We start from the raw sequence: 14310 nt of genomic DNA on the forward strand, positions 1-14310 counted from the left end.
ACAAACTTCTGGTTTTAATGCAAAGCACTGAACCTTTACTTGAAAGAAGGTAATATACATCCTGGAATTACAGAGAATAAAGAGACATTATGAGCTCAATCTTTTCACAATGAAAATCCTCTTGTGGCCTGTGGCCGAGCAGAGCCTGTATCTACAGTCTGTTAGGAAGAAACAGTGACAAGCACACCTACGTCTGTCAGCATCTCACTGTAAAAAATCATCTATGCAGTAGTCCACATTATTAACTTCAATAACAAAAGGTAGAAGAGGGCATTGAAAAACACAATTCATGGTTGTTTTCATCTAACTGCAATGCATACATTATAAATAAAATGTAAAGGGAAGAAGAAAGAAAAAAAAAAAAGTTCAAAAAAACTACAAGCATTATTCCACAAAAATTCCAGCATGGCTGAAACAATAAGTGGCCTGAATCCAAACGTGACCTTTTGGACCTTGACCACAGCGTTCACAAATGTTAAGATAGTGTAGATTCTTACGCTGGTGCATGTGTGAGCCCCACTTCTGCAGAACACGAGATAAAATTGCCCTTAAAACATTGCTCCGTGGAGGAAAAGCAGCCTAAGGAGGGACCAAACCAAACGCCCTCCACACAGCTCCAGCAGAGGGCGCACTGGGACATTTAAAAGTAACTTCAGTGTGTTCTCCAGCGCTCATGTGACCTGCCTGTGTCTCAGTAACATCTGTAACACGGAGCTGCGTCTGAACACACTAGACTGTTTAAAAGGAGGGACACTACAGGAGGCGACAGCTGTGGGTGGTGTTAATGGTGATGGTGCGTGGGAATTTGTTTAGATCTACACTGGGGCGGAGGGGGTTAGACTGAGTACATGTTCTTGGTGGTGGAGCCGCTTTTGCTGGAGGTGTCATCATGAGACTGGTATCCGATCAGAGCTTTCATGGGGATGCTCAGACGCTCTTTGTACAGCTGCCTGTGGGTGGAGAGAGACAAGTGCAGAGAAGTTAGTGCTGTGGCTCCATCTGGTGGCCATACAGTGGTAATGCTCTATGCAAGGCAAGCGGATTTGTATAGCACAATTTGTACACAAATTGAAAGTGATTTACAGATCATGAAATATATTAATATCACAACACAGACAAATCAAAAGACAAATAAAAGGTGCATTGTCATTGTCATTGCTGTGTCTGGAATGTTCCACAGTATAATATTTTACAGCTCTACCTTACATTTATTCAATTACAGCTGGTTTTATAGCTCAAAAATATCTAGAAACACAGGCATTCTGACTGTCATCAGGGTTGCCCCTCCACAGATCTGACTTGTAACTTCGTCTGGTCTCCATGATTGATAGAAAGGTTTAATGCCATACTGTGAAACATTCCAGGCAAAGCAATAACTTCTCCATGGAGAAAAGCATTTGATGGACCCTCCACCAGAAAAGTTACACAATACACCTTTAAAAAGAAGGAGAATACAAAAATCTGTGCTCTACATTTATTTTTAGATACATACTTTATTGATCCTGAAGGAAATTCTAATTTTGGCGGCAGAAACAATGAAACAAACAATACAGCAGTCCAACTTCTTGCATTTATCAGCTATAGGGATGCATTTTACTACTATACATTTCTATATTTAATTTTTACTTGTACGTATACATTTATATAATTATGCCATATTTGATACCAGTCTCGCTTATTTTGTATTTATTATTACCATTTATATTGTTGCACTTTGTTATTATATTTATTGTAATCTGTGAGCTACTATGTCCAAGTCATTTCCCTTGTGGATAAATAAAGTTTGTCTAAAGTCCAAGTCCAAGTCTATGCTCTGCACAAGACTCACCCTATCGTCATGATGGCGTCCCTGTTTTGGCAGTTGCTCGTCCAGATGGCTATTTTGTCTCCTTTAGGTCTGACGTTGACCACGGCGCCGCACACGTCCTCACTCGCCTCGTCAAAGGACTCGCCCACTAAACACAAGAGCTGAGGGAGGAACAGAACCATAAAGCAAAGTCACGTAAATCAGTGTTTGTGGTTTTGCCCCATTTAGAGTTAATTTTATCCACTTTTATGTCCTCATTTGAATAAAGCAGTTCCCTTTCAGATCTGGTTAAGCACTACATTAGGCCTGGAAGAGTCCGGTTTTAGACCTGGTTTAGACCTGGTGATACTCAGAAAGCCACATTTTTTCTTTGGAGTAAAAGTCTGAGAGCCTCTGACATGAATCCTTTTTTTTTTTTTTTTTAATTCACCGCCAAACATAACATATAACCTGTATCTGAAGTATAGTGTAAACTGATCACATTTAAATCTGACAGTGACGCTGATAACACTCTTACTATCTTTCTTCATGACTATTGGGACACTATTGCTTTCTTAGTATTAGAGAGAGGAAGACAGAAAGGGAGAGAGAGAAAGAGAAAGAAAGAGAGAAAGAGGTTTACTTTATATTCATGTACTAGATATTTTTAGGGCTAAAGAATTTACGCTTACTAAAAAATCTGGTGAATTTAAATGACAAACGTGTTCAAAATTGTTGGCACTTCTCTGGCAATGAAAGATAAAATCAAAAGTCATCACTGAAATAACTTGAAACTGATAAAAGCAATAATAAATAAAAATTTACTGAAAATTGTCCAATGGAAATCAAACATTGCTTTTCACCTGTGGTTAAACAGAATAATTTGAAAAAACAAAATAATGACACTGGCCTGGACAAAAATGATGGTACCTTTAACTTAATATTTTGTTGCACAACCTTTTGAGGCAAACAATTTCGGTAACTGTCAATGAAACTTGAGTCAATGAGCCTGAGGACATTTTTATTTATTATAGCTTTTCTTAATTTCAGGTTATTTCAGTGACCATAGTTGATTTTTTTCATTACCAGAGGGGTACCAACAATTCTGAACACATCTGTAAACCATATACCAGTTGTTCAGTTTATTTCTATATAATCACACTTGAATCACACTTGAGCCACATAACCATAAGATGTTTGGTAACGGGTGATGACTTCCTTGTGGCATGTCATTGTATTCTTTCTTTTTTGCTTTTTCAAATTGCCTATTAATTTGTCTATTGTAATTTGTCTAAGTTAAACTAAATAAATAAACAAACAGATGTAATGGTAGCATTCCGTTATGTTCGGTAGACCAACAGTTACAACCAGCTGCCTGCGAGTGACATTGACACGATTAAAGACCCCATCCCCTTTGGCAGGTTGTGTGGGACGCTGCTGCTGAATCCATGGTTTTATCAGGTGCCCAGTGTCTGTAACTTAACGCCTTCCAGTAAGCATGAATAGGGCCTATACTACCACAGCAGCACAGAGGAGCTGGGAGGGACTCACTGGCTGTTCACATATACAATAATATCTGATTATTGTTTAATTTCTGAACATTTAAGACTATTATTATGTAAACCACAAAATCTGATGTGAGTGATTAGAGGGACCATGATCAGAAAGAAATCAGATGATCTTGCCATCTACATGTCATTTTAATACTCTTATAACTCCAAAAAATGTGATAATCTGATTTAGAGTGCAAAAGATTTTCAGGGAACAAGAGACTAAGCTTTTGGGAAAAAAAACATTAAACCCAAAATGCAACTAGTTAAATGTGAACTCTGATGCTCTATGGAGATTTGCCTATGCCCTTTTACTAGCAACTTTCATGACAATTAAGGCTTTAAAACATTATCAGCTTGTATTTCAGCCATTACTGTGTCTGTTATCCTGAAACAGAACTAAAGAGAGGCTAAAAATAATCTCTTATGAGGTAAAAGCTGCTCAAGGAGCCCAAACAATCCCGTGACTGTTAAAATTTGCCATCGACTTTCCAAAAACCCCCAAAACAAACAAACAAAAAAACATCTTAAAAAGGCCTATACAAAACCATTTTCTGATCTATATAATAATGCTTTTTCCTCATCACAGGGCTTTTGTGATTCATACACAAACACAAAAGCCCGGCATACTTAGGCTGAATTCTTCTCATCAAAATTATTATTATTCTGTTTACATCTCCAAAGCTCAAAACACTCTGTTCCACCTTGTGATGTCCCTACTGAACAAAAGATAAAAAGTACAGTTAACTTGAAAACTACCAATTCATGACATCACAAGCTGGAACAGAGCATTCTGACCTTTGGAGATGTACACAGACCAATAATAAAGCGTTCCCCAAACATGTGTGAATGAAACAAAAAACAACATCAAGTATGTTTTGATGATGTAACAACATAATATAACTAAAAGGAAAATTTGGCTTGATATAGTACCTGTAAAGTAGCTAAAAAGAATCAGACTTTGCTCTTCTCACCGTCTCCATCCAGTAGCGGTCCAGGTCGTTGTGTCTCTGTTGTTTGTTGAGTGTCATGAGCCATCGGCCACCCAGTTTATTCCTGTCGTCCTCCCACATAGGTTTAATACCATCCTGAGGTATAGAGAGGTAGGGTCACTTTACAGTCATTTACATTTTTTTCAGAGGCAGACTATTACCTTCAGAGTAATGCAAATAGCTCAATGGTTCACATAGTATTTTTTTACTTTATTATCCCTGTAGGGAAATTGTCCACTTTTGACCCATGCTTTAAATGTCGCTTGGGCATCTCAGGAGCAGTGCACATGTTCTGTGATCATGCTCTGGGATTCGACCTATGGTGCATGTTTTTGAGTCGATGGGGGAACGCAGAGTGCCCGATGGAAACCCACCCAGACACGGAGAAAATGCAGACTCCACACAGAAAGGCAGAAAGTGTTAGCCACTCAGCCATTGTGCCGCCAATTGGACTTTATTACACATAGAAAATGGTGTAGAGCCTTTAAAAAGTTATTCGCATTTCTCTGTTCCCTTACCTTAAATAAGCAATAATCACAGCCAAATCCGAGTTTGCTAGGTTGCTGTATGTGGTTATATAACCTGTAAAAACACAAAATGTTCAGTTAATGATGATGAAATCCTTAAAAGGGCCCATATTATGCTATATTCTGACCTATGTGATAATCAAAAACATATCCTGAGTTGTGTTTTGAGTCATTCATTTGATATATTAGTCTGTCTCCAAAGCACAAAACTCTCTGTCCCACCTTGTGAGATCATGAAGCGCTGGTTTTCAAATTAACAGCTACCTTTTAACTTTTATTAACTTGAAAACTACCGCTTCATGACATCACAAGGTGGAACAGAGTATTTTGATCTCTGGTGATCTAGACAGATAATAATGGATTAAGAATTACCATACTCAAACATGTGTAAATGAAACAAAACAACTCCAGGTCTGTTTTTGAGGACGTAACAGAATTCTAACAAGGCTCACAAAAGCTTACAAAAGTCCATTTTGCATAATACAGACTAATCTTTCCCAACCCCTTTTTCACTAACGCTATGTAGAAGAAGTTACTCCCATTTGAATTTAACAATGAAATGTCAACTCTAGGCACCATTATAGAAATTTAAGAGGATTTGCATATTCAGCATGTGATGATTGTGATGCATGGTTTCAGATTATAAACTGTGATGACATCATTCTGCCAGATGGGGGGGCAAGAGACAGGTTTCCCTATTGATTACATTGTACTGTTCCATGAATTATCTGGGTTAAATTGAATTCACAAATGTTTAATCTGAGGTTTTCTATCACTTACTAAACCTATTAAACTCTTGGATTACAACAGAAAATTGCTTTATGACAATATTAAATCAAAGGTCCTACATTAAGCAAGATTGACTCCTGTGAGCTGTTATGTTAAAATACTGTTACCTTACCAAAATATACCTGGAGTTGTGTTTTGTTTCATTCACATATTTGAGTAACCCTTTATTATTAAGCTGTCTCAGTCTCCAAAGCTTAAAATGCTCTGTTCCACCTTTTGATCGCATGTAATGTTCAGTTAACAGCTCCTTTTATCTTCAGTTCAGTAGAGATTGGCAATTCTAGGGCCGAAAATATCTAAATGATTCTAGTGAAGGTGCTGGAATTAAAAAAAACAAAAACAAAAAAAAAACAGTAGAGCACTTCCTGTACTTTCACATGACATCACATGGTGGAAACACGGTGTCTGAGAAAAAAAACTCAGCCTAAATATGCAGGGATTGTGTGTTAAACATGCGTGAATGATACAAAACACAACTCCAGGTCTGTTTGTGATGAGGAAACAATATTATAACATCCATCAGAAAATAACGTAATATGGATCCTTTAATATGTGTTATTTCAGTACACTAAATGTAAAGGGTCATATTGTGTGGTTTAGAAAATGACTTACGCCCAGAAATCTTCCACTGTGTCGAACTTTGAAATCAGACGCAGGTTTTCTGTCCAACTTTTGCTCTTGTCATTTTTGAAATACCACAAGGCCCACCTGCAGAAACACAAAAAAAGACATTAAAGAGGAGATATTACTCTTTTACACTATACTCAAAAAGGACTAAATTGTGTAACAAGTTTTAGTACATTTCAGTATAACATATATACACATTTATAGCCGAGGCGAATGATAAACAATACAAAAACACACAGGGCTCACGTTATAATTTGACATATTGATATACACCAATTACAATAACACATAACACTTTTTTAGCACTTTTCTTGACACAGACGCTTCATGCAGTTCAAAATAGACAAACCACAAATGAGATCAAATCAATCGATCAAAATGAGATGCAGTTATTTGAAGACAGTTTTGAACAGGTAAGTTTTAGGGCTTTTTTGAAGAAGGGGAGTGTCGATGAGTCTCTCAGTGTCGATGAGGACAATCACGTCTGACTAATAACTCACTTATTAACAGAGTTTGGTGCTTCGCTCTAGCCTGATTCATCAGTCGGTTTCACTTCGTGGAAACCGTCTGTCCTCACAGCACTAGAATTCGTTTGCTTGACGGTAGGCGGGTACAGTATTTTTCAGGCTATTAGGCGCTCTGGTTTATAAGACGCACTGTCATTAAATGATCTATTTTCGAACTTTTTTCACAAATAAACCGCACTGGACTTTAAAAAAAACACAACAGTTAGATGGGTCAGTCAGAATTTGTTTGGCGTGTTCACGGTGACTCTCAACTTTGTTCAATTGTGGCATGTAGGGAGGGTGCTGTCTAGGTCCGCTGGATTGTCAGCGTGTTCGCAGTGACTCAGTTGTTCAGTTGTGTCTAGAAGCGGCACATTGCACTCGCTTTTTCAGTTCGTTCCTCCGTTCGATTCCTCGTCCGTGTGGAGTGATGAGTGTGTCTGTGGGTGTTTTTCGCTGCTCGGTCGCTGTCTGCTCCGTGCGTGTTTGCGTGTGCTGCGGCTTTGTAGTTTACTGAAGTTGTGCTGGGACACCCAAGTGGATTCCTGTATAGGGCGCTCTGGATTGCGGGGCGCGTAGTCATTTTTTGATAGGGTTAGAGGCTTAAGAGCGCGCCTAATAGCCCAGAAAATACTGTACTTTTTTTCATTTAACCGATCGCTGCTATTTGGTCATAACGTATGTAATGCGCCAATAACGGGGCTAACCGGTATATTAAGCTTTTTCCCAAATCCAGTAGGAAGAAGGGCAATAATGTACATACGGATGAACCATGGGTGTCTCTGATTGGCTAATCCACCTGTCAATCACACCCATTTGAAAACATCTTTGTAAAGTATTGAAGAATTGAGTATTCTGGATCCAGGTATCTTTAAAAACACTGGACAACTGCAAATTAAAGTGGCAATGTATAACTTCAGGTGGAGGGTCTGTTACCTGCTTGTTTCGATAGATGTGTCATTGCTCTGTCTGAAATGTTCTACAGTTTGACATTAAACAGCTGTACCTTACATTTACTCAATTATAGTTGGTTGTATAGCTCAAAAATACCTACAAAAACAGACATTCTGACTGTGAGCGGGGTCTCCTATCCACAGATCTGACCTATAACTTAAACTGCTTTGGACTTCATGAATATAGAAAGGTTTAATACCATGCTGTGAAACATTCCAGACAAAGTGATAACATCTCTATGGGGAAAGACATCTGACAGACCCTCCAGCAGAAAAATTACGCAATACACCTTTAAGAAGTGTCCTTACAACTGTGGAAATTTCAGGTCTAAGCGTGACTGTCCGTGATGCCACCTGACTGTCCCATTGAAATGCAAATGTCCATTAACAAACAGTGCTCAAAGGGAGGTCCCGCCACAGCTGCATGTGAATCGGACGCGCACAGAGTCACAAACACGTCTTTTGTTTACAAAGCTCTGTTCGGTCTTTTATCAGGGACGAGGAGAGGAGGAGGAGACCAGAAGAGGGGAGGAGGGAGAGGAAGGGTGGGGCGTCCTGGGGCAAATGGAGGACACCAGCTGAACCCAGTGCACCCGCGCCTGTCGCTAATAAACCAGAGTTACATAAGGACAGGCTGTAGTATCAGAGTGGTAAACAGAAAGGGCACTGGGTCAGGTCTATGCACTGCTGAGTTAAATGGCAACCAACCTCTATTGACATTAGGTATTAGCATGTCCTTTTTAGACTTAAAGATGCATTGTGTACGTTTTCTGGAGAGGGTCTGCAAACCATTTGTCTCCATGGAAATGTTAATGTTTTTGTTTAAATTATCCACAGTATGGTATTAAACTAATCTGTCTTGCATTTACTCAGCTACAGGTGTTATTTATTGCTCAAAAATATCTTAAAACAACATCCATTCTTATTTCTTACCATGCCAGTAGAGATACTCAAAGAATTTTAAGTCACCAGTACCCCAATTTTCATTTTATTACGGTCCTAACTGACACACATGAGCAAGAAAGAAAAAAAAAATCATAGGCATGCTATTATTTTCTAAGATTAACAACTTTTACACATATTTCACAAATTAAAACTTTATTTACAATTTTTTAACTAAAAATTTCTTTTATGTTTATGGTTAAGTCTTCTAATCCTGCTGTTCTCAAACTTCACATTGCAACATTAGAATTTCTCACTTGTGGGAAGAATAAAGGTTCATTGTTATCTTTAAGATGATTCAGGTTTTACTTTAGCGTGAGAAAGGTGGATAGCATTTTTTTTTCTGCTAGAATATTTAAATTTAGAAGTTACAAAAATATTACTCATCTCCAACAATTCATTCTAAAATATGTGGGTGAGTTCAGACTATACCGAGTGGGCTACACTCATGAGAACTATGTAACTGCAGTTTTGACTTTTTATATACTAAATAATGAAACCATTACAGAACACTATAACTAACTATTAGGAATGTAGCAATAACCGAAATATCGTGATAGTGTATCGCTAAAAGTCTCTCAATAATATCGTAGACCATCACAATACATCAAATTCTTCTAATTGAAATCTGTTTGCTTAAATTCATTGTTATGGTGCAGCAATAGCTAAAAAAGAAAGAACTACATAGAACATGATCCTTTGCTCCGGTTCAGTCCAATCTACATGCTCAAATAACTTCATAAGCACTTTCGAATAACTCTTTGGTTTATGACAGACCCAAAAGAAAAAAGTAGCATATTCACAATGTCCTCTACAAAACATTGCAACAAATATTGTACCGTGAGATTCATATCACAAAAATACTGTACAGAGAAATTCGGATATAGTTACATCCCTACTAACTATAAAGAAGATAAAAGTCAATTACTAATGCTTTTAAAATTCCTTTCTGACCCATATATATATGTCAATATCATTTCTCTGCCTGGATTGTTCCACAGTATGACATTAAACAGGTTTACCTTACATTTATTTGTAAGGTGGCTTTATAGCTCAAAAATACCTGGAAAAACAGGCATTCTGACTGTGAGCAGGGTCGCTTCTCCACAGATCTGACCTGTAACTTGCCTGGTTTGGTCTCCATGCTTATAGAAAGTAATATAAATAATAACATCTTCATGGTGACAAGCTACTAACCCAGCATATTACTGGTGCCACACAAACACATGGACACACTCTGGACCTTGTGCTGTCACACGATGCTCCTATTGACAATGTTTGTGTGGGTGATGCTGTATTCTCAGACCATGCTCCTATAATGTTTGAGGTCACTGTAAATGAGTGCGAAAAGTGCACTATAGTGAGCTCTCAAGCCCAATGCGACTCTTTTCACTCCTCTTTTTGACACTATTGTGCAGTCAAACAGTGGGTTCAGTGGGTTTTTAGACATGGAATAGTTGACATCGCATTTTCTCTCCTCTTTTACCTTTGCGTGGGATGTCATTGCTCTGCCCTTAAATTAACTCTGCTTGTCTTAAATAAAAAAAAACAAGGACAGAGGCAGCACTGCTTTAACTTTAAATTATGTTATGCCACTTAGTGAAACACAAATTACAAACCCCAAAGTTTCCACCTCAGGTCAAAATCGAAGCCTCGGGTCAGTGATAGTACACACAAGGCAAAGGTAGAGCTCAACTGAATAAGCAGAACTGTCTGGAAGAGGTGAAGGACCATTTAACAAACAAATGATCCACACACAAAACAGCTACAGCAAAAATGGGAACGAAAGTCACAGTTCAGTTGAACCACCTGTGTTTGAGGAAACTGAAAACAAAACACAAGCACTGGAGGGATTATGGATGCTAAACTATCAAAACAGAAGCAGTTATTTTTTCCAATTGTGACAGTTCGAATTACATTTTACAGCTCTAATTTCCAGTATAGCACTAAACCTGACCTTAGATTAAATGTTGACACAGACTTCTATTAGGGGTCAAAGCAGAGGCCAAATGCACCCTCTCTCCAAACAGAACAATGTGCCTGAAATGTGACTGACTCATGATTGTGTCAGTGTGGATTCCTCCCCCACCAACTCGCCACTAACCATACCCACTTCCTCTGTTCTGTATTAAAGACAATATTTGCGCTTTTCAACTTGTATTGTTTATTTTTTCCATTTTGCTATCAATAAGAATGGTGCTATAAGAGACAAATAAAGGGTAGGTGTAATACACTTAAAATTCAGCCTACACCTTTTTTTATTACTGTTTCTGGAATTCCTGTGACTGAAATAAACAAATCAGTCGTTAAAATAATAGCATAATGGCTGCTTCTTTTAAAAGGCATATTGTGTAACTTTTCACCTGCTTGTTTCTATAGATATGTCATTGCTCTGCTTGGAATGTTGCACAAGCAGAGCAATAAATGCGAAGAGAGCAGTTAAGCAGTTCTCTTTGCATTTATTCAATTACAGCTCAAAAATACCAAGAAAAACAAGCATTCTGACTGTGCACGTGGCTGCCTCTCCACAGATCTGAGCTGTATCTTGGTCTAGCTTGGTCTCCACGAAGGGAGTTTAATACCATACTGTGAAACATTCCAGACAAAGCAATAATATTTCCTCATAGAAATTTGACAGACTCTCCACCAGAAAAGTTACACAAGTTGCACTTTTAAGTTTGATAAGACCAGTGTTTCTCAAACGGTGGTATGAGAGCTTTTTCAGGTGATACTTGGACGGCTCTTTATGTGTGTTTGCCTAACACAGAACTACTTTTTTTTTCTCCTTTTGAAATTTCTTTTCACTTGTTTAGAACTACAGTGAAAATGGTGTAGTTCACTTTTAGACCTGGATTTGCCAACGATTAGACCTGGTATAGTCCTGTTACAGAATGATGTTGAGCTAAATCAGAATGTAAGACTGTAAAGTAGTATACACCCATGGACCACTGAGGGATTACACATATATAAGGCCACATAGGAATATAAAAGAAAGTATTATACTAAATAGTACTAAATGTTGAAAATCACATTCATGTAATTCATGTTTAAATAATGAATGTTTTTATTATCATTGTGATATCAGAATCTGTACTGAGTATCGAGTCTATTCCTTAGTATCGAAATAAAATCTGAAATTGTGACAACAATATTCACCCCACCCCACACTGCACTGACTGTATACTAAATAAAAAAAATACTAACCTCACTGTATTTTAATTCATCCCCACTACTGCATTCAAAACCTTCACACACTCCTCCTGTTTCTCACCTGTTTTGCAAAGGATGCTTGATGTACTGCTCAGGGTTTGCAACGACTTGACTCTCAGTTGATTGTTCTTCGGTATCAGCTGCTTTCTGTAGACACACATATACATGGGAGTTTTACAAAAGGATTTCACAATCCACATTAGAATTAGTATCACCATTCAATATACATTCTGATGAAGCAATAGTTTACAAAGGATATTACTAGAGCTTACAGTTGTCAAAATTATTGAAAATCTGATACTAATCTATACAAAAACACTATCGAACTAGATATTCATTTGAGCAAGTATCGATACTAAAACGCCATATTAACAGGACAGAAATGGACCTTTCCTGAATAGTTTTAGAATGATCTTGAGCTGAAATAGTATAAGACCACATACTCCTGGACGACTGAGGGATTACACAGATATAAGACCACATGGTAATATAAAAGAGCACTATTAAATAATGTGGAAAATCACATATGATTATGTAAAGAAAGAGTGTTTTTTTTTTATCATGGTATCAGAATTGGTAGTATTGAGCCTATTCCTTAGTATCAAAATCTAGTTCGAATCTAGTACCATGACAGCTCTTCTTCTGACAAGTACCGTGATTGCATTTGTGGTATATGCTTAAAAAATAAGACTGCACATTGTAAACAACCACAGACACATTTTCATTTAAGAATGAAATATGAACTGATAAACTGATACCAGTATCCTTTAAAATTTCAGAAGATATATAGAGGTATTAACTACAGATAAGAGATTTTTCCATAAAAGGCTGAATATTTTGGTGTTTGCAGCTGACATTGTATTACCTCACAAATTAAAGATTTGCTTATTGAACTAAAATCGTCATTTGACTGCAATGGATATATATTGTGTTGTAGTGCTATAAACCTATGTGTATGTTAAGGTAGAAGATAGCAGTACAAGATAAAACGGATGTAGTATTTATCTCTGTGGCCATAAAGCTGTAGAAGTTCTAGAGGGGCTTGTAGTGGATGATGCTGTGTCAACAAAGGTGATAAGACTTCCAGTGAAATTACCCAATACTACATTGCAATAAAACGGTAAAAAAAAATACAACAGATGGGACTTTTGGTATTTTTCCTTGACCATTTTCCACATGTTTTCTTTCTTCAACGACTTATTGGCGAAAAAACATATGTTCACACAATAAGCTCTATATGATCTATAATATGCTTATAATGTATAGAAGAAAAGATCCCAAACGAAACGATTTTACAGTGACGACTACTACACGTTGGTTCATTGGGAACTGTGAGATCATGCGACAGATTTCGAATTTTCTTCTTCAAAAATAGTATGTCAACAATCATCAGAGCGTGTATTTGACGTTAATAATATTTTTTAACAAGTTATCATTCATTAGCCCCAGTTTTAGCGGATGGGGCTAAGCTAACGACTAACGAGAAACACGCGTGTCCAAATTGATTTACGCTAACTGCAAGCGTGGTAATACGCCTGGTCATTATAAAACGCGTTAAATGTAACTATAACACATGTTTAGGTGTTATTGATTGTGTGGAATAAAAGCACAGCCCGGGAGGAGTTTGAATGAACGCCGCTCCCTTCTCTACAAAGTCAGCCTCATCATCACATTGCTTCAAGCTAAGGCTAACCCAGACCCACGCCGATGCTACAACTGCGACACGAAATGCGGAGTTTTTCACTGAAATCTACAGCATCGCTCGGGGATTATGAACGGTTATAATGTTTCCTGACATACGGTTGATGCATGCTGGTTAAAAATACTGTTTATGTGTTCAATTCTAGTCATCTATCGCTGCTCTTACCGGCTCCGATGTCGCCATCTTGACAGTAGAAATGTTCTGCCCGATCTGCGCCTCTGCGTCACTCTCCGCACGCTCACTCACCTACGGAAGCCGACGCAGCACTTTTCAACAAGAATTCAATAGCCCATTCATGAATTTTCACATACATACATTAGCCCACATATTTAACACCAGAGACTGACAAGTGGTTTAACGTTAATCTTATTTGCTTAAAGGTCCTATATGACACAAAATGAACTCTTGTGATATAAGGTTGTTTCCTCATCAAAAACATACCTGGAGTTGTGTATTGTCTCAGTAACACATGTGACTGAAATGTGACTAACCCTTTATTATTTGTCTGTCTCCAAAGCTCAAAATGCGTGCCATGAAGCAGTAGTTTTCAACTTAACAGCTACCTTTTCTCTTTAGTACAGTAGAGATAAGCAATTCTAGGTCTGAAATTATCCAAATGATTATGGTGAAGGTGTATGGAGTATAAAAACACATGACATCACAAGGTGGAACAATGTTTTCTGTTTGAGAGAAAAACTTAGCCTAAATATGCATGGGTCTGTGTGT

The 14310-nt window shown here is 37.7% G+C and overlaps 1 protein-coding gene across 1 annotated transcript; it reads right to left on the minus strand.

Moving 5' to 3' along the window:
* Positions 1-6: 6 nt before the first annotated feature.
* eif4e1c (eukaryotic translation initiation factor 4E family member 1c) lies at positions 7-13926 on the minus strand. Its single transcript, XM_020929272.2, has 8 exons — positions 13900-13926; positions 13750-13830; positions 11944-12029; positions 6257-6352; positions 4847-4910; positions 4311-4424; positions 1829-1968; positions 7-950 (listed from the first exon to the last, which is right to left on the minus strand). The coding sequence occupies exons 1-8, from the start codon at positions 13909-13911 to the stop codon at positions 836-838; spliced, it is 708 nt and encodes a 235-aa protein (XP_020784931.2). The 5' UTR covers positions 13912-13926; the 3' UTR covers positions 7-835.
* Between the last annotated feature and the right edge of the window lie 384 nt (positions 13927-14310).

This window comes from Boleophthalmus pectinirostris, unplaced genomic scaffold (genome assembly GCF_026225935.1).
Source record: "Boleophthalmus pectinirostris isolate CB_2022bp ecotype Guang Dong unplaced genomic scaffold, ASM2622593v1 HiC_scaffold_5, whole genome shotgun sequence".
Lineage (NCBI taxonomy): Eukaryota > Metazoa > Chordata > Actinopteri > Gobiiformes > Gobiidae > Boleophthalmus > Boleophthalmus pectinirostris.